General features: G+C 41.3%; 1 protein-coding gene across 10 annotated transcripts in view; it reads left to right on the forward strand.

Moving 5' to 3' along the window:
- The window catches only part of EVC (EvC ciliary complex subunit 1), a 91,667-nt gene extending 73,197 nt beyond the window's left edge, over nt 1–18,470 (forward strand). For 3 of the 10 annotated variants that reach the window (XM_008170160.4, XM_008170162.4, XM_042855473.2), the window contains 8 exons: nt 1,035–1,245; nt 5,560–5,766; nt 6,531–6,675; nt 9,485–9,596; nt 12,222–12,348; nt 12,937–13,030; nt 14,535–14,647; nt 15,699–18,470. In XM_008170160.4, the coding sequence (XP_008168382.2) occupies nt 1,035–1,245; nt 5,560–5,766; nt 6,531–6,675; nt 9,485–9,596; nt 12,222–12,348; nt 12,937–13,030; nt 14,535–14,611 (973 nt within the window). In that variant the 3' untranslated portion in view covers nt 14,612–14,647; nt 15,699–18,470. Of the gene's footprint in view, nt 1–1,034; nt 1,246–5,559; nt 5,767–6,530; nt 6,676–8,382; nt 8,522–9,484; nt 9,597–12,221; nt 12,349–12,936; nt 13,032–14,534; nt 14,648–15,684 lie in introns of those variants that run through there. The other 7 variants (XM_008170161.4, XM_065598193.1, XM_065598192.1 and 4 more) reach the window with 6 other exon arrangements.
- The last annotated feature ends 5,301 nt before the right edge of the window (nt 18,471–23,771 follow it).

Below are 23,771 nucleotides of genomic sequence, written 5' to 3' on the forward strand. Positions count from 1 at the left end.
TCTCTTGACCTTTAATCCTTTCTGCTTTTAATCCGATATACAACTGTACATACCATTTACTTCTTCCTGCCCACTTCCTGTCTTAATGAAGAAAACTACAACTTCCATCTCCTCTATTTCAGCTAAATGTCTCAGATACAGTTCCTTTGGGCAGGAGTAGCCTTCTCAATCAACACAACTCCAGGTCTTCCGTCTGTCTTTTTTCTTTAAGTCACCAAGCGTCTTCATTGGACTATGACTTTGACATAGATTTCAGAGTAGCAGACATTCTCCTAGAGTATGCATGCAGATCTACCTATCACTGTCTCTGCAATATGCCACTGTATACCACAGTCTTGACACCACCTTTTGCATAAGTCCTTAGTATTCCTTTATTTCCTCTGGCTATTCAATTCTTCTCCAGGACTTCCATGTCCTGAATCTCCATTATGTTCAGAAAGCTGATGCCACCCTTCTAACACACACAACACACACTGTAGCTGCATGCCTACCTTGCCCCACATCCTCAGACAATTCCCTTAGCTCCCCATCCATGTCAGGGGGTGGCTCAAAATTGCCCTCTATTTCTTAAAATGCACCATGAACTTCCTCGCTCCCCTCCACTCAACTAACACTTGTCTCATCTCTGTCCCACCACACAGTACCATCACTGCTGGTGGCAAAAGAGTGCGCTGCAGCTCCTGAAATTTGGAATAACCTTCCCGTATATCCAGCTACATGCACTTTCCATCTCATTTCAAATGAAGAAATCTTTTACTCCATTATATAGGCTTCTTAATTTCTTTGCCTCCTCTCCTTTTTTTTTTTTTTTTTTTTACTTTGTCACTACAAAATTGGAAAATTGTCATAGTGACACCTGTACTGTATAACTCTGTAAAGCATTTTGGGAATATCATTTGTATGACAGACCCTGCATTGTATTTGTTGCAACTCTTTCATCTATGAGTCACAACCATCATTGTTGAACATAAATACGCAAAATAAAGTAGTTTGGTTGATAAATGGAGATTAAAAAGCCATGATCCCTTTCACAGGTCTGCTAAATACATATTTCGGAAACACAGGCTCTTGCTGTGTTCGGTTCTCAGAAGGTTAGCTGTCCGAAACGTCGCTATGGCTACTCTGACTCACATGAAAATGTCCCAGAAGAAAAGCTTGCTTCAGGAGCTAAGAGAACAACATACTCTGCAAAAGAGTTCCTCACACTGTCAAGATGAACACCAGTGGCAACTACAGAACGCAATGGTATTTATAGTTTCCTGACCATTTTCGCCAGAGTTCTTGCCTTGTATAATGTCTGGCATTGAAAGCAGTCTTAGGAGTCCCAAAAAATTAAAGAATGACAAGGAAAAGAAATAACCTCTATTCAAAAATTTACCCATCATTGACATGTAAAGTGCCTTAGCACAAGTATCATCGTTTCAATAGAAAATTATGGTTTCCTGCAGCCTTAGGTATACAAAGGACATCACTCCTCCTTTAACTGTAAGGCTACTTTAGCAAGAATAACAAAGATTTTTGTTTTTTATTTGATATGAAAGCAACAGTTGAAACATACAGTGCTAGCATGTAAAGGAAACAAGCCCATGCAACAAGATGAGAGAAGTTCCCACCAGAGCAGCGAGTAATAATGCACTGTAAAGGCCCTTCATTGGGGTAAAGGGTTCTTATGTCTCTCAACAGACCCAAAAATATGTTCTGTGGTGGTCGTTCACATCCACTCGAGAGGCTGGCCGTCTTCTCTTTTTCCTTCCCTAACTCAGCAACATCCTCTAGTTGATCTATTTTATGTATTTCTAGAGTTGATGGGAGTTAAATATATTCATCTTGAGTGTCTGCTTCCAGGAAAGAAGTATAGTTTGTATCTGCATGACCTTTCTGGAAGGTTAATCTTCAGTTCAGTTATGTTCTTATGTATACTTATTACAGATTTCAAATATCAACACTCCCATCAGGCACTCAGGTTAGTCCCCACCCCAGCCAACACTGCTGGATATATAAGGTTGAATTTCCTATGAAACACAATGTAGCTGTATGACCTATGGAGAGTGCCTTCAGAAGCTAACTTCACCTGTAGCAGATGAGTAGCTTCTGTGCAACTCAACCCTGGTCTTTCTTCAATTGCCTGCCTATTGTTTGACTCTGATCTTTCATTTCGGGCCTTAAGTAGGAGGGTCGGCAACTCTGTCTGCAACTAGATCCCAGTATAATTAGGATACCCATTTGGTATGGCTTTGTCCATCAAAGTAGTCCCTACTGAATGGAAGAGTCTTGGGTATTATAAATAATGCCGCAGATTAAAGATGAAAAAACAAAACACTTTTTTCCACATTCCTTCCATTTAACCTACCTCCCACTTGATACCCACATGGACACTGATCTGCAGCAGAGACTATGTTCCTCAGCAAGATAGATCTGGATAGATCAGATGCAGGGCATAAGGAGTGTTTTTTCATCCTTCCCCTCTTGTACTGCTCTGCAGAGGCCAGCCACAAACTGCCAAGAACAGCACTTTATGATTCCCCCTGCCATAGGAGAAAGGGGAAGGAGCTGACTAGCAAAAAAAAAAAAAAAAAAAAGACAAAATCCAAGAACGTTAAATGGGATCCTCCAAAACTAGAATCCAGATCCCTTACATGAGTAAGGATGGGAGGGGATAACTTAGATTGTCTGACTAAGGGTACATCTACACTACAGCGGGGAGTCGATTTAAGATACGCAAATTCAGCTACGTGAATAGCGTAGCTGAATTCGACATATTGCAGCCGACTTACTCCGTTGTGAGGACGGCGGCAAAATCGACTTCTGCCGCTTTTTGTCGGCGGCGCTTACTACCACCTCCGCTGGTGGAGTTAGAGCGCCGATTCGGGGATCGATTGTCGCGTCCCGACGGGACGCGATAAATCGATCCCCGAGAGGTCGATTTCTACCTGCCGATTCAGGCGGGTAGTATAGACCAGACCTGAGAGTCTGTAAATGGTTTACTTTTACAGTATTTTTAAAAACTCATTTAAATTTGAGCATACACCATTTTAGATGTGCTGCCAGACAGCATAATGGGGGCAATGAATCTTCTAATTTAGTATAAAAATGTAAATGTCATTCAGGAAAACAGCAACACAAACCCAAAGTTCAACTATGATGAGATGACATTTGTGCCTTGTAAAAAAAAAAAACGGATAAATAAAATTCCTGTTGGCTTAACAAAAAAAAGAATCAGAAACATCTGCCTGAATTATAAATAAAGATGTGTCAAAACAGTCCAGCATTAACATGGGCACCCTCACCTTGCAAAATACCTGTGGGTAGTTATAGTGCTACTCTCATTTCTTACTTTCCGTGAGGAATGTAGTTACTTGGCGCAGCTGCCAGATTCATTTTATTTTGTGGGAAGCTTAATCTCAAAATAAAAAGAGAAAGAAAAGCATGTCCCACATTTCATTCTAAATAATATTTATTTGAAATGCAGTTTTCATGAACACTCTCTTCAATCTTGTTCCTGTTTTATCCCATCTGCTCCCTTACTTACAGTAGTGTCAGGTTTCAGAGCAGTGTCCAGGTTAGTTTGTATCAGCAAAAACTACGAGGAGTCCTTGTGGCACCTTAGAGACTAAAATTTATTGGGGCATAAGCTTTCGTGGGCTAAAACCCACTTCATCCGTGGGTTTTAGCCCACGAAAGCTTATGCCCCAATAAATTTTAGTCTCTAAGGTGCCACAAGGACTTCTCATAGTTTTTTCATATTAGTGTGACATTTTGATTTGAAAGGACAAGATGTGTCACAGTATAAAGACTCAATCCGAAGGATTTGAAATCTGCTGTAATCATGGGACTCATCTGAATAACCTGAGCCCTACATGACATATTGTTTTTAAACACTGAACTATTTCTCCTGGAAGCTGTCTGCTATAACAACAGTACCTTGCACTTATTTAGCACTTTTCATCAGCAGATCTTCAAGCACTTTACAGAAGAGATCAGTATTAGGACTGGCTGGTAAACAATTCCATTTTGCAAAAAATTTCAAGGTTTCAAAATTTATTTTTGTTCCACTGCAGATCAAAAATTAGAGCTTCTGGAATTTTTCATAAAAAAAAACATGAGACAGAGACCAACCCCTCCCCACCACACACCTCCCCAGCCAGTAGCCTAGTAGTTAGAGCATTTATGTTGGATGTAGGAAACCAGTTTCAGCTCCCTGTTCTGCTAATTCAGAGTGGGTTGGTTTCTGTCTCTCTCTCTCTCTCCCCCCCGTACCTTCAGAAATTCCAGCCTGGAGCTGAGAAACTTCCTGATGAAATTTTCATTGAAACCATCACATTTGCACAAAACATTTCAGTTTTGGCAAAACAGTTTTCAATAGAAAAGTCTTGCTGAAATTTTTTCAACCAGCTATAGTCAGTATCATTATCCCCATTTTACAGATGGAAAAACTGAGGCACAGAAGTGAAGAGACTTGCCCAAGATCCCTCAGCAGTGAGCTATGCCATGTTATTTATGTGTTAGCTTTCTGTACGCTCACAGGTGGGTAGCACAGAGAATTTGCTTCAGAAATGTGGTCTTTTCAGTTCTTCCCATTTGGAGGGACTTCTTGGGATTCAACAAATCCCTAGTTTGCTGTGTGCAAGCAGCACCTGACCAGCTTCTGCCATCACTAATAGGTATCAATTAAGTAAATAGCATTTATAGCAGACAGAGTCAAGGGATATAGAAATAATTGCAGTGCCTGGAATATGTTCCTGTCTACAAAGTCTTTTTACCTTACTTATTCTCTCTGGCTTTTACTGAATATATGTTTAAAATGTGCCTCATTTCCCCCCTCTCTCAGCCTTCTAGAGAAAACAGGTGTTTTGCATTAGTATTATCTTCTAAGACCTTACAATATACTGCCCTCATCACCATCTTATCTGAGTGCCTGAGCATAGTTCTTACTTAGTGCCTTGAACTTCAAAGGATCTCAAAGTAGTTTTTCCACTTTCCATATGAGAATTGCTTCATTCAATGCAGCTGCCTCTGGGGTGAAACGCATCATCCATTTAACCATGCCTAGCAAAACTGAACAACAGTTTAGGACAAAATGGAAAGAAAAATACAAAACAATTGAAACAGTGGTAAGCAATTGAAGTTACACAGATTGGAATAAAGCCAGGTCACTGAGGTTAACACACTAGCTGTTGAAAGCTTAGCTCCCAGAAGTGGTCAATACCTCAATTTCAAATCTTATCTCAAAGAGGACACCTTCAGCAGCACACTACCCCCTAGTAGTACACATGATGAACATTCTAAATACACAACCACTCACCTATCTCTGGAGGGAGCCAGAAATAGGTACATATAGATGTAGTCAAAGACAGCCTTGTTGCAGGGGTGAAAGGAATTTCCTTTAAAAACCACACATACAATAGGGTCACACAACTTCAATATAGCTATTAAGATCAACGGACTTATCCCAAGGATGTCTTTGTCTCCTAAAGAATCAAGAGTCTAACGCCCAGTTATTTGGCCATAAAGATATGTAGTGGAATGTTAGCTGTCTTATAGCTTTTATCTGATTACTAGGAATCTCACATTCTGGAAGAAGAGGAGAAGCTGGAGGAGGAAACTCAACAAACACGTTTGGAATTTCATCAGCAGTTAGTTGCAGAAATCCAAGAAGCTCTTCAGCTTGTGCAGCAGCACATGGAACAAGTGATTGGGCAGGCCTTGCTCCAGCATGCCCGGCAAGAAGCTGCTAAGCAAAGCTCTGAGGATGGAGAGGACTTCAAGGTATTTGATCAGTCCCTAACAGCCTTTTTAGGAAATACTTTCTGATAAAATGGAGGGACACTATAGTAATTTATTATCCAGCATAAGGAAGCATCACAAGCGGAAGAACTACAACCTGTTATATGATTTTACAAATGCTGTATAGAAATACAGAGCTCTTCTGCTGACTCATCCTGGCAGCCAGACCAGGTCTTAGGGCCAACTCAAAAGTATAAGAGAGTTGAGAGCTCTCTCCAAGACAGAGAGAATTAGTATGGTTAGGAGCATTTTGGGACCACTACCCATTTACAAGGAGTTGAAGGTTAATAAATACTATGAAATAGCAAACAGAATTATTGCCAAGTCAAGACAAAAATTGGTTAACCCATATTACAGTATATGGCAAGATTGGCAGCGATAAGAAGAGACGCTGCTTAATTTACTGTACAATGAAAAATGGGAGAGCTGTGTGTGCATTGTAGTTCATTGGCAGTCTAGGACGGAATGGGTCATGGAGACTGAACCCCTGCAGATGAGGATTGAAGCATATTAGTAGGGAAGCTTGCACTGTCACTATTCGTGTTGTACTGTTCTGTGGATAAACAGAGTACCCTATTTTTCAGATCATCAGTCTGGCACATTTCACAAGTACTAAATTCACAGACATGCACTTGCACGCTCACCCTTCGAAGATTTCTGCATGTCTTCTAGTTTGCTTCTTAAGCAGACAGACATTTTAGTTCTTCCCTTAATAAATTAATAGCTACTTGTACTGTGTATTGCAGGAGAGACTGATAGAAGCAGCTGTAGAGAGTGTATATGTGACCAGCAATGGTGTCAATAGACTGGTGCAATGCTACTACCAGCAAATAGAAAAAATCATGGACGGGCATGAAAACAGAAAACTTCAACAGCTGAAATCCTTTCAGGGTATGAAGAATAGCAGCAATTATGTGGTGTTAAGCTTTACTTTTGACAAATGCCATTAATGTATGTGTGCATATGTGACAGGGCCCCTCCTTCGCTACCTAGTGAACCTCACTGCCTGGCCAGTTCAGGTGGTTCTGCAGTCACAAATGTATACCAGGCTGTTTAGTTATGTAAGAGGGTACACTTAGCAAAAGATAAACTATGCAACATAGGCTTGTAGCAAGGACAGACTGCCCTGCAGCCCACCCAAGCTTCCTTGTCAGCCACCTTTGCTTCCTGTTTCCTCTCCTTATATTCTCCTCCCCCGCTGCGCATACACCCCCAATTACCTTGTTAACCCAGTGATTGCCACCCAGGTGCTCACAATCCCCTACCAGAAAGTATATAATTGCCCTCAGCTGGGCCTGCAGCCTTCCCCAGCCTGCAGCACCGTCAGTGGTCAGGGTGCTGCTGCTGTTAGCACTCTGTCACCACGTATAAAGATCTTTAAACATAACAGAATGTAACAGTACTTCCCAAAGTAAATTGAATTTGTAGATCTGATTGCACCTTCAAAAACAATACAATGTGCTGGAAGTATAATAATTATAGGCTTTGGTTTCCAAAATGTTACCAGTTCATCAAACTAAGACCTTGGCTGTACCAGACAATGACCACCACCTACCATTCAGTTTTCTATGCTGAAGCATGTAATACAAGGGGTAGGAACTCCAATGCATTTTAGAGACTGCATTGTTGAATGGGAGCCATGCAGTAAAGGGTCCCTGTATGTGTCATTCAGAGTCTCTCTTGAAGGCTTTGGCCCTGATTGGGCAGTGTATCCTTAGTTAGCTCTGAACTTAAAAACCTGCTTAAATCCCAGTGTCTTTGATGGGCCTAAGCAACTGGCTACAGTTAAGCATGTGCAAAAATATTTTCCTAACTAGAGTTGGATTTAAGCATATGACTAAATGCTTTGCTTAAGAAGGGCCTTGAATATCACTCATGACTGAGTGACAAAATATGGAGTGAGAGTTATGGCAGTTGCTCATTTAGAACATTTTGTTGTCTGTTTGGATAATATTGATGGTTCCACACATCAGTATTACTACTTACAAGCTGTGTGGGATTTAAATTTATAAGCAGCTGTTAAGAATGCGGTTTTGCTCTTTGATTAAAGATCCATACTTGGGGGAAAATACTGTCATTGTATTACTTGACTATAAACCTACTGGCATGATAGAGCAGAAATTTATTTATGTTGGTAATAAAAACAGGAGTGTATTAGACCCTCGATAATATGATCTAGACCTATGTGGCCCAAGACACACCCAGTGAAGAATCACAAATCAAGCAAAAACCAATCATGAATTACTAGAGTGAAAGAATATTGAAGACCCATGTGCCTTTACTGCTATTCATCTTAGGTTTTTAATAACTATGAACCACTATTTCTCTTTTGTGATTCTTGTTTTTATTATGTTAAGAGACAGAATTGTATAGCACTTACATCTATCTTGTAACTCTTGCCACTAGCCATTAACTATAACCTGTCTGAGAAACTTCCAATTGGTGCATTTTCTTCAGATGCTGCCCTTTGACACAATGCTCGGGTTGAGCTAATCTACCAACCTTGCATATTACTTTAGCCACTCTTAGCCCCATGACAGCTGCTTCTTGCTCCCTACCTCTTGTTTTGCTTTCTCCTTATCTTACTGTCTACTACAGGTCCAGCTGTGCCTGACGTACTGCTGGAAACAGCTGCCATCTCGTCCACTGGGAAGTCTGCCACACTATATTCAGGAGAGGATTGGGCTTGTATCACGTGCTCCCCTGTACTTAGGAAAACAAGGAGCCTGCTGCAGTGGTTAGCACAAGTGGTGCCTGTACTCTTCATTAAAGCATAAGATTAATACAGGGGTAGGCAACCTATGGCACGTGCGCCAAAGGCGGCACGCGAGCTGATTTTCAGTGGCACTCAAACTGTCCGGGTCCTGGCCACTGGACCGGGGGGCTCTGCATTTTAAATTAATTTTAAATGAAGCTTCTTAAACAATTTAAAAACCTTATTTACTTTACATACAACAATAGTTTAGTTATATATTATAGACTTAGAGAAAGAGACCTTCTAAAAACGTTAAAATGTATTACTGGCACACAAAACCTTAAATTAGAGTGAATAAATGAAGATTCGGCACACCACTTCTGAAAGGTTGCCGACCCCTGGATTAATAAAACTAAACAGGTTTAGAAACCTGGGACTACATCCATTCCTTGTGCAAATTTCATTGACTTCAGTGTAGTTAAACCCAGAATGGATTAGGCCCTTGAGTTTAGCCAAGCTTGTTCTTGCTTTCTTCCTCACACCCTCAGAAAGAAATCAAAATGGGTATGCCTTGTAAACTTCACAACCTAGTTGTTAGCATGAAGGACTTGTGGCTAGCAGAAGTCTAGACTGTAAGCTGGGCTGAGTTCTACGACCTGTCACTTGAATTTCCTGTACATCACTCAGTCTGCTGGAAAAAGTGGATAAAATTAATAATGGCCTGAAAATTACCACCTGCATCCGAGCCTTTCTGGAAAAGTGAATTACAAAAAGACTGGCCAATTTTTCAACTGATTATAAAACAAATTACAGTAGCATAAGTATACACAGCAGGTGTATGTAAGATGTACTTTACACACTAAAACAACACTAACTTTGGAAAGACTGGGATTATATTGAATTGTGCTGATAAGAAAATTAAATTAATATATTGTCACAACTCAAAGTAAAAAATCACAGGATTTGTTATTTTGAGCAGAAGATTTTACAGAAATGTTATTTTAGCAGAAAGGACTGAAAATAACAGACTCAGAAAAAAACAAGAAGAAAATGAACAAACATTGAAAGAAAAAAGGAATCAAGGCACCCTGAACACGTCATCTGCAGTCCATCAAAGGTGAGAGCAGGCAGGAATATTACTTATTCTTGATATTTAAATCTTGTGAGTTGTTTCAGTTTTGTGAACTGAGCTGTGATTAAATAACAGACCACAAAAACTTGACATTCGTTTGTGTTCTGCCTTTAAAGAAAAAGGAAAGTGTAGTCTCAATTTATATGCATCTGTCCTCAGAGAATTGCTCTGTCACTATTCAACATTTTGATGTTCATTAATCACAGTACATAAAGGATCACATAAGGCACTTGCTATCAGAACAGTTTAAAAAAAAAAAAAATTCAAGCCATGTACAACTTTTAAAAGTTCTTTGAAGTAAATATGACATTGAGACTGCTGCTTTCAGATACATCATATTCTGTCGAATCTGGTTAAAACACTGAAAGTACTCTTGTTCACTTTTGAGTAAATGTATACTGTAATTAAGATAAAATTAAGGGATCATGAATAACCTTATTTAAAATGCAAAGAAGAATACAATTAGCATCCTGTGCTTTCAAAGATACTGTATTATATTTAGGGCTAGATCCTCCAAATGGATCCAGGCCTTAGAGTATTAGTGTAGTTAATGGATTCTTATTCTATCAAAATCAATAATTTGCTACGTATGATTTTACACAACTAAGATCCTGATCCCAAAAGCACTTACTAACGGATGTACTGTTTATTAGAGTAAAAGGTTCCATTTTGCATGTGTTTGCAGGACTGGGCCCTAAGTCATGAAGTTTGTGAGATATTTGTTTTTGTAATCTTTTCTTTACTATCTTCAAAAAGACCTGACTTAGCATGAGGAGTGACACAGACGGTTTCATTTTGACACATCAGCGAGGTTAAGCATTTGTACAGATATTCTGCTACCTCTAACTCACAGGAAATCATTGCTCAAGTCCCTGCTCTTCATCCTCATTTGTAATATTACTCTTTAGAAAGGAATCCATGCAACTAAGGGTTGTAGGAAAGATCTCACTGTCCATCACTCTCCCCAGCGGCAGCTTCAGGCACCTGCGCTCCAATCACGTGCCTGGGGCAGCAAGCCATGGGGGACACCCTGCTGGTCCCTGCGAGGGCAGCAGTCAGGCAGCCTTCGGCGGCATGCCTGCAGGAGGTCCACCGGGCCTGCGGATTCGGCAGCAATTCGGCGGCTGGTACACCAAAGCCGCGGGACCGGCAGACCTCCCACAGGCATGCCACCAAATCCGCGGGACCAGGGACCTCCCGCAGGCAATCCGCCGAAGGTAGCCTGTCTGTCATGCTTGGGGCAGCAAAAAAGCTAGAGCCGTCCCTGGCCTTCATCACTGGTTTTAGATATGAAACAATTCACCTCATTTCACAAAGTGTAGCTGTTGCTTACTTTATTACTTTCTTCATCATATATTTCATATAAAATACAATGAAGTCAACCTTAGTACAAGCAGAAGTACATAGTGATGGAGAATGTAGTTTTTTGTTAATCCGAAGTAATATCTTAAAAATTAATCATCAACACTTGCTCCACACTTGCCATTGTGATTTCTTCTAAGGCCAAATCCTGGTTCTAAGGAAATCAGTGGGAAAGCTCCTATTCATACAAATGGAAAGGCTCCCATTGATTTCACTGGTGGTTGGTTTAGGGCCTCAATTCAGTTGTTTCATTCCATGCTCAAAGAGCAATTAGAAAAAGCCAACATTCCATAAGCATTCAACATTAAAATGGGCCTCGATCAGTTGGTGGTGTATAGATGTATTTGAGAATGCTCTAGGACAGTGTTTCTCTCAACCTTTTTGTGCCGGCAACACCTTTGGACTTAGAAAAACAATCATGACCCCTCCTCCTTTACTAAGGCTTGAAAAGTTAGGGGGCTGGCGTGGCCCAACCCCTGCCACATGGGGGCTGGGACAGAAGCCACCTGAGCCCCACCTAAACCTGTCCCGCAACCCCCAGGTTGAGAAATACTGCTCTAGGAGATCAAAGGCACTAATAGTTCTCAGGAATCTCATGGGTGACTAATAGCACTAATATAATAACTGATTGGAGGAAAGAAGCATTTCAGATTCAGCTGAGTTACAGAAATTCCAGTTCTACTGTACTGATATTAATCTTTGGCCAGCAAACCAAGACACGCAAAGAATACATTTGCTAATAGAAGCACTGTTTGGCTCAGTCTCAACTAAGCTGTGTAATACCAAGAGTGAAATTCCTAATTCTTTTCTCTTTTAGCTGTGCTTCCACAAGTAAGTCCTCTTGGCACATGGATGATACAGGGAAAGACAAAAGAGCTGATTTGAAAATACCATGCAGAATATAACATCATTTTTTATGTCAGCCTCTAATCGTAGAACATTACAAAAGAGGGCCTGATTCTTACCAAAAGACTATCCAAAGCCCCTGCAGTTTGGAGAGATACCAAAAAAGAAAAAAGAAAAAAAAAGAAAAAAAAAACATATTCCATTTAGTGACTATGGAAGCTGTTAAAATTAATTGCTTTGGCAAAACTAATGGTTTTTTTTTTTTTTTTGTGGCTCTAAGGGGTGATTTTAATAGTCAGAGTGTCTCACTCTGTAAGAAACTTTCTAAATAGCACAAAAATAGATCTATTCTTTAGGTAAACTCACTAAACCCTCTTGAACTAGCCTGCTTTCCTTTACCAGGATGTTGTTACAACAACAAAAATTCTTGGCTCAGTTTGATGTGCAGCAGCAGTTTCGTCTGGACTTCCTAAAACAGAAGATACTGGTATTGCATCATCTAGAAACACAGCTTGAAAATCAGCTAAAGGTAAAGTTGCAGGTATAGCTAGCTGAGGGCCTGCTCCTGCTGCCATTGAAGTCAGTGGCAAAACTTCTGAGAGGCTCCGGGGGCTTTTTCCAAAGCCCGTTGAAGTCAACGGAAAAACATCCCATTGACTTTAGTGGACTGTGAACCAGGCTCTATACATTTGCAAAAGCCTTTTCAAGAACAGACCAAATAATGTGTTAAGTCCCATCCTCCTAAAGGGTATTCCATTAGCACAGAGAAGAACATTTGGTGAGTGGTTTTTATTTTAATGTGCATTTTTCTCGCCTCAAGTTTCCTCTAGAACCAGTTTTGAGCATGCCCACCCTATCAATGAGAGAACATTTCTGTCGTTTCTGCATTACTTTCTCTTTGCTGAGCAAAAGCAGAGGACATAGCCTTCTTATTACTACTACTAGTACATACTTTGGTTCACAGATGTGACCCTGGTGACTGCCTTGCTCTTCACACTTCTAGACCCACCTATCCTCTCCATGAGTAGATTAGGATGGCCTGGAATCAAACTGTTTAAACTTTGTTAGCATTCTTCTCTTTTATAAAGTATCATAATATGTCTTCCTTTGTGTTCAGCAAGCAGAACAGGATTTCATCACTGAGCTAGCTGCATTGGCCCGAGTTCCCCTCACAGTGCGCAAGCAGCCTTTAAATAGGAGTGTACAATCAGGTTAGTATTGAGATGCTTGCTTACCTGGTTTTTTTAAAGCTTCATACATGGTAAGGGGTTTGCAAATTACTTTTCATATAAAATTGGCTCTGAAAACAGGCAATATGTTTAGCCAATTAAGATTCCAATCCAGGCTGATATGGGGCAGTGATTTACATGCCAGCACTTTTACCCATTTACCATCCCCAGATCAGTATACTCAGAGGGGAAATAGAGAGAAAGGGATTTAATAAATAAATAAATGCTCTGGTGGACCTATCTGTTTAAATGGGTTGAACTATTTTTCTAACAAAGGGCCATCCTACTCTTTCAAACCCAAGACATTAGTTCGCTGGCTATACTCCTGTCTGACCACACTGGGAAGGATATTCTGAAAGGCACAAATGGCAGTGAGGCATCCATCTCGCACTGAAAGTCAATGGGAATTGAGGACATAACTGCCATTGGTACCTTTGAAAGCCCCCCCCCCCGAGTGGGAAATGGTTCCAAGAGTTATCTGCCACTCCTAGCTGAGAGTGGTGGGTTTTCCTGCTGGGTTATAGCTGGTAAAAGATAGATGTAGGCACCAAATAAGAAGATTAAGGCCTTGGCTAGCTTAATTCTTCAACCCAGAATTACTTAGACACCTTCAGGTTCCACTTCAGAAACACCTGACCATAAAGAAGGACTCCATTCACAGATTAAAGTTATTTGCAATCAAACAGGCCTTATTGGAACTGAATCACCCAGATTTCTCTCCCTGGATGGGGAGGATTGAATAATCCTCTTTCATTCCCCACCAACAGCCTAAAAAAGTAAACTCCTATGAATAAGTACAATCATAGGGGCTATGCATACTTACAGGAATTAACTGCAGCCTTAATTAATTCACTGTTTCAACTGACATGGACAAATTTGTTAAAATGACATCTAGTTTTGTGCCCACCATCAATTGTGGAGCCAAATCTGCAGGTGCAGTTAAATGAGTGTGCAACCTCCAGGTTGAAAATCCCTGACCTAGTTGATTCCAATCAGTTGCTGTAGTGATATATTTAGGGTCAGATTTCAGGTAGGACCACAAGTTCAATTGAGAGTCAATGGCACTAATATTCCTAATTAACTCATTTAGGCACTTTTGAACCCACCCTACCTCATCCCCATGCTATCATCCCCCCCCCCCCCCCAACAATTGCTTGTCCCTGTGGGTGCCTTAACTATGAATGCAAAGGTGAGACCACACAAAAAATATGGACCATTAACATCAAAAGTTTGTCTACGTATTTCCTTAAAATTACAAAACAATTGCCTTTATTCTTTTGGTTGTAGCTCAGAGCAGTCTCCATTAGTTTGCTAATACACTTATCTGCTTAGAAACTACCTAATTGTGCTTTAAGACATTATGCCACATTCTAAAACATGTCAGCATTTGGCAAGTGTGAAAAGAAAGACATGCCTACTGCATGGTAAATCATAATCAAAAGAAGTTACCGTAGTGATTTTAAACTACGTTTCCATGCCTTTTCAGGAAAAAGCCAAAAAACAAAAAGGAAGAACTCCCATTCCTGGGGAAAAGAGGATTCTGGTGACTTCAATGAAAAATGACCAGATGCCCCAGGAAGAGACTTCTGGATCAGTCAGGTATAACTGGAGCTAAAATGGATGCCTACTGAAAAGCATGTTTATAATAACTTGATAAAAAAATCTGTTTCTCAAGAAAGTACATTGATCTGATAGAAAAAATATAGTATCTATATTCTTTCCTCTTCTTACCAATATTCGTGTTAAAGCGTGAACATACTCACTCTCCCCATCACCCTTTTTAAATGCAGGAAGAGCTTCTAAATTTGGCTCTCTAGTCTGTTTGTTTTTAATTTGCACTTTAATTTTAGATAGCAATAAGAAATTGTATGTTTCTGTCCAAGCTTGGTATTTCTAAGGTGTCTTTCACTGTTTCTTACACATGAGGATAGAGTCACAGCTGGTGTAATTCAGCCTAGGCCTATTGAAGTCAGTGGAACTACAATGATTTACAGTAGACAAAATCTGACCACTAGTATCTAAATAGCCACTGCCTCGGTTTCCTGGACAAAAGCAGGTGCTGGTTGTTGGCTTCTGGAGGAGCAGAGCTGACAGCTTTTGCTATCAACATAATCACTATTTGAAACGTCTCCTAGGGTGCTAACTAGACAAGGAGAAAGAGGCTCAAACCTAAAACATGCCAGATGATTACTGGGGGGACAAGTCAAACTGGTTCACTGATGGCTGGGGCTTGATGTATTGAACCGTTCATTCTGACAGGCATTACAAATAGTTGCTTCTCAAGAACCATATGGAGCCTTTAGGAAGAGTATTTATCCCCTGAGTGACCATGGGCTGGGATTGCTTTTAGAAGATGGCTCTTGTCCCTGATAGCATGATTACTATGCTTTCTCACACACCACATTCCTTCAGCAAACAGAAGACATTTGTAGCATGGAGAAGAGTACAGGGCAGATCAATGTATATTTATCTTGTATGTTTTGGCAGGCTTTTAAGAAGTCATTTGCAGCCAGAAAGTGAAAGCTTAATATTACAATGTAACAAACTCCCTTCTGTTATTAAAATGGAATCAGAGCCATGGAGAATTTTGGTCTAAAATTTAATTTTGTTGGGCTTGTTTTTTGTGTTTTTAATCCGAAACAAATTGCAGAGGCAGCATGAAACTGAAATTGATCAAGGGAAGAATTCAAAGATGCAGAAGAAGAGGTGCAACATGTAGTGAAAACAGTTTTCTGAATTGTCTGTCAGCCTGAATGTTGAGTCCCAAAGCATTTTTTTGGACAGACTAAACTACTGTAAATATTTACTGAGCAGGATCATTGGAGAACAAATAAGAACCTCATTAAAAACTAAGAAGCCTTATTCCACAATTGTGAAGCAGTATAAACAAAACTCCAACACATGGAGATACAGCATGTGGCCATCGTCCTTAAGCGGATAATGAAACATTTCCACTTGGTTCTGTACAAAAGAACAGGAAGCCAGCTCTGTCCACCAGCTAGAGCTCTGAGAAAGGTTTCCTTTTTGTGAAAAGTAGCTGGATTTACAGAAAGTCCCTAGCTCGCTGAAATCAAGGAAAAAAAGGCGGTGGGGGGACAGCACCTCCAAAAGGAGACCTTTTTAGAGCAGGGGGTGGGAGGAAGGGAGAATATTCTGACCCTTTGGCAAGCCAGGATTTAGGAATTAGAGTTCCAGATTGGCACAAAAACTTTGCATGGCGATGGGTCTCTTTTAGAAATCTGTGCCTTTAGGTTGAATAAAGATCTGAGTGTGGCCTCAATCAAATTCAAGCCCATCATGTTGGGCAGTGATACAAGAAGGGGCCAACTTTCTGGCAGGGTAGGGATGGGAAATGAAGCCTGGAGAGAATAGACAGTAGATCTGAAAGGTCAAACTACAAAGTAAACAAAAATCATTTGTAAGTACTGACTGATAATAAAGCAGTATTAATTAACAGGAGACAGCATTAAAAATGAGGAGGAAACACAGCAAGGCCCTCATTGCAAAAGTACTGTCCACTGCAGTTCCCATTGAATTCTTCTGAAAAACCAGGCAAACATTTTCAAAAGAGAATGCAGAAGCAGTGCACATTCACGACTCCAGCTGAAGTCAGATACTCAGGACCTATGAAAAGCAGATGGAGACAATTGAAAACCTGACAAGTGTTTGAATATGAGATGCTAGATGAAAACTTAAATTTAGGGGAAACCTGTGACAATGTGACTTGTTCCCATAGAAACTGAAGCAACTGACACTGTTACTAGAGAGGGCTCAGTTTGAGCAATAATAGTAGCCAGCATTCAAAGCAACAGGTATTTAAGCCCATGGTTACTGAGGTGAGAGGGCTGTTCATTAGGGCAGCAGAGCTCAACCTCTCTCATTGTAAGAAACAGAGCGGACACTGATGGCAAACGTTTCCTTTTACATTTCCTCCCGAAGTCCTTTCCTCATCCAGGGGTACTGCATTTATTTAGCAGAACCTAAGACGCTCATAGGCCCTTTCAACCTAGCATCTCAGGTCAGATGCATCTTTCTGAGTCATTAAACAGCAAGAAAAAAAAAAGCAAACAGTCTAAACCATCACTAAATCCCCCTCCTCAGCTCTTTTGGCCACAGTCTCTGTACAGGCCTTCTGGCATATTCTGCTGATCTCACTAGGGCCTTTCCTAGCAAAGGCCAGAAGGCTATATACTTCCTGATGTGTAGGGCTAATTAACAAGGGCCATCTCCCAAGTACTCCTAAATGTTTAACCCTTACTGGTCCTCGATACCACCCTGTAGTGTGTAGAGAGGGGTAGTACGTTTTATTTCCAGGGACCAAATTATGGTGCTTTCACCATGGCTGGTTTCTCCCCCTGAATGCCGAAAGAGCCATCACAGTAGCCTTTTTCAAAGACGAGGCCCGTATAGAAGTGTTCAGAATAGATAACTATAATTATAGTTACAGGGCCAGAGCCTCAGCTGGCGTAAATTGGTGTGTCACTCCATCAGAGTCAATGGAGCTATGCCACTGTCTGAGGATCTAGCATGATAATTAGGTAAAGGGTTGGGGCAATGGCACAATGGACGTTATTAGTTAGACAAAGAGTGTTACTGTTATTGCAGGTGGCATTTCCACTTAGCTTCAATGTAAGCTCTTACCTTGAATGTCTGGGTTTTGATCAGTGATTCTCATACTGTGGGCCACGCAGAGCTGGTAGCATGCAGGCTGCAACCAGGTGGTAGCTATGCTGATTACACTATGCTGATTACAGTTACAATTAGGGTGACCAGATGTCCCGATTTTATAGGGCCAGTCCTGATTTTTGGGTCTTTTTCTTATATGGGCTCCTATTAGCCCCCACCCCCATCCCGATTTTTCACACTTGCTGTCTGGTCACCCTAGTTACAATGGCGGCACACCAAGGGCTTATGGGAGTTTAGATTTGGTGTGCTAGTGCTTAACATTGTAGAATGACTGTTTTAGATTCACAGAATCAATAAAAGGCTAAAAGATATTTAATGGACATGAGGGGTCTACCATAAATACACTAGACTGGGATTTGATCTAGTTTTTATTTTATTTTGAAACAGTGGCTTACATATTGCTGTTTTTCTACTTGCACCAAGATTTTGTAGAAATGTTATTCTTCATGGCTAGCTCAGATTTGTATATTATTATTATGGAGATGAAGCAAGATGTGGTATCTGTTACATTTTTGCATTCCCTCGTCTTTAAACCAGCTCTCAGTTTTCTGCATGCCTTTTTATTATAGTTCATTATCTCTCTTCTTTAAAAAAAAAATTAGTTCCAAGCAGCTAATTGTTGTTGGCTGCATACAGTACCTAGATAATGTATTTACCTATGTTTATATCATATGAATGAAGTATGTATTTAGTTAATCAATTGTAAAGTTTTCATTAAAAGCACCTTTTTTACCTATTTGAACTAGATTTATATTTTACTAATCACAACATGGTCCATTTGTTCTGTGTAATAAAGTACAATATAGTGTTTGCAGTTAATTTCTGAAAATGGAATAACCAGACCATGCACTTTATTAAACATGTTACATGCAACTGTAAATAGGTTAATCATTCTGTCAAACAAGATCAAAATAATGTATGGTCTTTCCAAATTGTACCTCTTACAGTGTTTTGCTCTGCTATTTCAGTGAATTGCTGAGTTGCAGCATTCATATTAACCTACTGGCTATGCATTTTACTCAACTATTTCTCAAACGTTTTTAAATTGATGGAACATACTTGCCCATATCTGAGCAGCGTGGCCCTCCTGACCACCCTCAGCTATCAGAGCTATTTAATTTAATTAATTAATGGAGATATCCCATCTCCTAGAACTGGAAGGGACCTTGAAAGGTCATCGAGTCCAGCCCCCTGCCTTCACTAGCAGGATCAAGTACTGATTTTGTCCCAGATCCCCAAGTGGCCCCCTCAAGGATTGAACTCACAACCCTGGGTTTAGCAGGCCAATGCTCAAACCACTGAGCTATCCCTCCCCCCCCCCATGCAGCTGGCAAGAATGCAGTTTTTAAGGTTCAAGTGGCACATACATTTTATACACTATTATAAATTATACAAGAAAGATACAGCATTCCATCACAATTAAGATGTAGTTTAATCAATAAAACCTGGCAGCATTATAGCCATTGTGACTCATCCAGAAATTACTGAATTTTAAAGAGAGAGACTGGAGATGGCATTTTTTCTTCAGAAATGTGCAAAAGATGACCTCAAAATCTAGCCAACAGTGCCCCCTTATGGCAGCAAACATAGTTGTCCTTCCTTCTGATGAAAGAGATCCAGATTCTCTGGTAGGGCCAAAGAGAGAAAATGCAGCTTTACATCACCTTTCATTCCCTCGCTCTTAGGGCTGGCCAGGGACTATGTCAGCCTCCTCCCCCACATAAGACAGAGAAGCTTCAGAGTTGCTCTAACTTATGCCTGGCTTGCCCTGGCCACTCCAGCAGCTGGGGCATAGGACATACCTATCTCATAGAGCTGGAAGGGACCCTGAAAGGTCATTGAGTCCAGCCCTCTGCCTTTACTAGCAGGACCAAGTACTGATTTTTGCCCCAGATCTAAGTGGCCCCCTCAAGGATTGAACTCACAACCGTGGGTTTAGCAGGCTAAAGCTCAAACCACTGAGCTATCCCTCCCCATCTCACCTATCCCCCAAACTTTTCCCCAGAAATGCCATCTGTGTCTTTGCCAGAGAAGGATTTTCTCACTTCCCTTAGAAAATTATTCCATTGCCTAATAGGATGATTCCATTCTTAAAAATATTTTTCTACTAATCATCTTAAAATTTCCTTTTCTGAGTTTCAGTTCATTAGTCCTAGTTATTTCTCCCTTTTTCCATGGTAAGTATGCCCTCTCCCTCGTTGATGGTGACACTCTTTCTGTACCTATAGACTCTAATTCATTGTCCACTGTCACCACTTGAGTGAAATTCACACCTGTGCAGAGGGCGCTATATGACTTAAGTCCCACTTCAGTCCTATTTTGCGGGTGTAACTGGCTTGTAGTCCTTTTGCTGCCTCTGTGCACAGGAGTGAACGTCACCCTTTTTGCAAAATTTTCCGATCTCTTCACCACACCGTGCATACGCTTCACAGGTATTTTTCCCCAGGTGGCTTAGCTCGTATTATCTAAGCAGAATCTTATTGTGTTACCTTCTGTCCATATTTCTAACCTCGCAGTCTCTTTGCATTACTTCCCTGTTTTCACATCCTAATACGGTGTCGTGTACAAATGTCATTAATATAGAATCATTGAAATGTAGAGCTGGAAGGGACCTCGAGAGGTTATGTAGTATACATAGAATGCAGCTTACCCCTTCTCCTGTATCAACAGGGATGTTAAACAAGACCGCACCTATGGTCCTCTACTAGAACGACCTCACAACATCATTGTATGTTGTTAATCTCTGTGTTCATCCGATAACTTTCAGTCCTGGTGACAATATTCTTATCCAAACCAATTTGGATTACTATTGTGACCACGACTGTATAATTGTAGCAGCTTTCACTCGAGGCCAGCAAGCCCAATGGACAGGCTGTGGCTCAACCGTCCTTTCCACCAATTTGTAGTGGGTTTCACTCAGAGGCCAGAAGATGTAGTGGTCAAGCCGTGGTCCATCATTTCCAATGCTCCAGAGTTCTCCTGTAAGATGGGGTGGGGCAGGGAACGGAAAAGGTAGATGAACCCAGTTCCTGCCTCTCCACCAGGGGTCCCAAGCCAGGGCCCCCAAGCCAGGGCCAAGGGAGGAGAGTCATGGAATGTCTCCGTTGCCTCTTCCTGCTGCACCTGCCTAGCTTCCCCTGGGTCGCTTAATACCTCCCCTCTGTCTTTTCAGTATGGGCCATGAGCCCACTCCCCCCCACCCCCAGCAAGAGTTCCCAAGCAATCTCAGCAGCTTTGTTGGTCAAATAAATATTTTTAGCTCCTTCCACAGTGCTCAGTGATTCTCTGTCAGCAGGGAGTCGCGATGGGAAAAGGGTCAGGTCCCTACCCTCCCAGCTGGGGGTGGTCTTACCCTCAGTCCAGACTCTTCTTCTTTGGGTTGCTGTGTCCCCAGAAGCTGCATATGGGTTTCCTCCCTTCAGACAGTCCCTCATTCACTCTCTCCCCCTACTTGACATTCAGAGTCCCCTTTTGAGCAGGTCCTTCAGTTGGAGCATGTGCTGCAGCTCCTGCAGGGTGGGGTCCTTTTGACCCAGTACTGCCCCTTCACACCATTTATGGGTCTGTAAACTCTCTCATAGTGACACTATCTCTAATGCTTTACTGGCATCCACATACCAACACCTTCTGCATCCACACTGGTCTTCTGTTGAGGTTCCGCCCCCTCTCCAAATATTTGTTACGCTTTTAAAAATATTTTTAAGTAGGGCAGGTCTTAGATTTACTAGCCAAGAAACGTTTTGCTCCTGCTTTAGTTAAGTGTACTGTCTAGCATGGTTCCCAGTAATAAGAGTCCTCAGGATGCTGCTAATTAGCTTTACCAGCTGACAGCAAGGTCCCAGGATATAGTAGATGCAAACTTAAGGGGAAGGTACCCGTGCTTAATTGTGCCAGAGCTGAGCCCTGGCACATCTAGGCTTGGCAGTTCATAGCCCCAGTACCTCTGGACTTCCATGTCGATTATGAAAGTAAAAAAATTGCTTGAACCCCAGCACCTCTTTCATTACAAATTAAGCACGGGAAGGTACTCATCTAAACCCCGATTAACGTGTGGAAAACATGCCTTTTAGTGACAGACTGAAGAAGCTTGATCTATTGAGTATCTCCAGGAGACAGTTAAGAGGTGACTTGATCATAGTCTGAAGTACCTTCAAGGGGAACAAAAATTTGACATTAAAAGATTCTTCAAACTAGCAGACAAAGACGTAACAGGATCCAATGACTGGAAGTTGAAGTTAGACAAGTTCAGACTAGAAATAAGAGCCAGAGTTTTAACAGTGAGGGTAATTAACCATTAGAACAATTTATAGTGGTCATAGTGGATTCTCCATCACTGGCCATTTTAAAATCAAGATTGGATGTTTTTCTAAAAGCTGCACTCTAGCTCAAACAGGAAGTCATTCAGGGAACACCTATGGTCTGTGTGATGCAGGAAATCGAATTGTATGATCACAATGGTCCCTTCTGGCCTTATAATATATGCATATAAAAGGTATCTGTAACTCAAACAGAAGTTATGAGTTTGATGCAGGAATTACATCAAGAGGCCTGTGTTATGCATGACATCAGGCTAGATGATCATAATGGGTCCTTCTGGCCTTAATCAGTGAATCCATCAAAGGCCTGCAATGAGCGCTGCCTGGGCAGACCCCATTGAAGTCAGTAGGGTCCACCTACTGAGAGTATATTGTAGGACTGGGATCCTCTCGACTGGTATGGATGAGTGTGTCTGGGAATTATAGTGTACTTTTTCCTGGCCAGCAATCCATTTGTCTCCTGTATAAAGCCTGGGCATAAACACAGCTACCCCCTCTTCCTCTCACAAAAATCTCTCTTAAAGGTGCCCTGCAAAGGGTTTAATATTGGTGTGGAACATAACACTTTTACTTTAACCTGATACTAGCAGCCTGGGACCAGCTAAACATGCAAGATGGTACAGATTCACCACAGACTTAAACCAAATACTTCTGTGTATTGATTTAATTGGGTACAAATTCATGAAGGACTGTCATGTTCGATTTAGAGATTTAGGGCTAGAGTTCCAGGAGCATCATGCACCTGAGAGGGGTGCAAAAATGGCATTTTATAACCTTTGCACACACAACCCTGGCCAGGCACCAATTTAGCCTCCAGACCAATTTAGAGCAACCTCAGAGCTGCTCTAAGTAGTGCCCAGCTGCACCAATCTCCAAGAGGTAATTTGGGCAACCAAATATCACAGTAGCATTCTAATCATGTGTCTTTCCCCTACATACACCCCCTACACCAAGGGTTATGAGGGGCATGGCATAGCATAGAGCTGACTACACTGGCTCAATGCTACCTAGGAATTCCCTTTATACTAGGGGAATCCCTAGGTAGCAGCTTGTGCTGATTTTCCAGCACCTTTGCAGCACTGGCGCAGTGTAAAGCCCCTGGAGCATGGATAAAGGGTCCAGCCTCTGACACCTAGAACGTGGAGCTGTTAACTTACTTTCTGAAATAGCGCTCGTATTCTTCGTGGCCTTGCAGGTCTGCATTTGTTTAACCTGCTCTATGCAGAAGAAGCTGCTGGACTTAGAGCTGTTTAAGTCAATGACAGGCTTTATGAATTGACACACATCATTTCATGTGCATCTCACCACACAAGCGTGTCAGAGTAAGCAATATGAGTGTGAGAACTATGACAGCGAATAGGTCTAACGTCTACTGTCAGTATTGCCCTAAAGACAACACCTGGCATCTGATTCAAAGAGGAAGTACCCCCAAACTGTTCATCTTAGATGAATTAGAATGCATTATTTTAATTCAGTAGTTAATTTGCTTTTAAGTAGAGATGAGAATATCCCCGCTGGAACTGTCATGGGCAACACACGCAGGAACTCAGATAACAACATGCAAGAATCATGCAAATCAGTTTGATTAGAAACACCATCATGAGCTAACTGGCTCTGTGGATGAAGGGAAAGCAGTGGACGTGTTATTCCTTGACTTTAGCAAAGCTTTTGATACGGTCTCCCACAGTATTCTTGCCGGCAAGTTAAAGAAGTATGGGCTG

Source organism: Chrysemys picta, chromosome 5, assembly GCF_011386835.1.
Source record: "Chrysemys picta bellii isolate R12L10 chromosome 5, ASM1138683v2, whole genome shotgun sequence".
NCBI classification, from domain to species: Eukaryota; Metazoa; Chordata; order Testudines; family Emydidae; genus Chrysemys; species Chrysemys picta.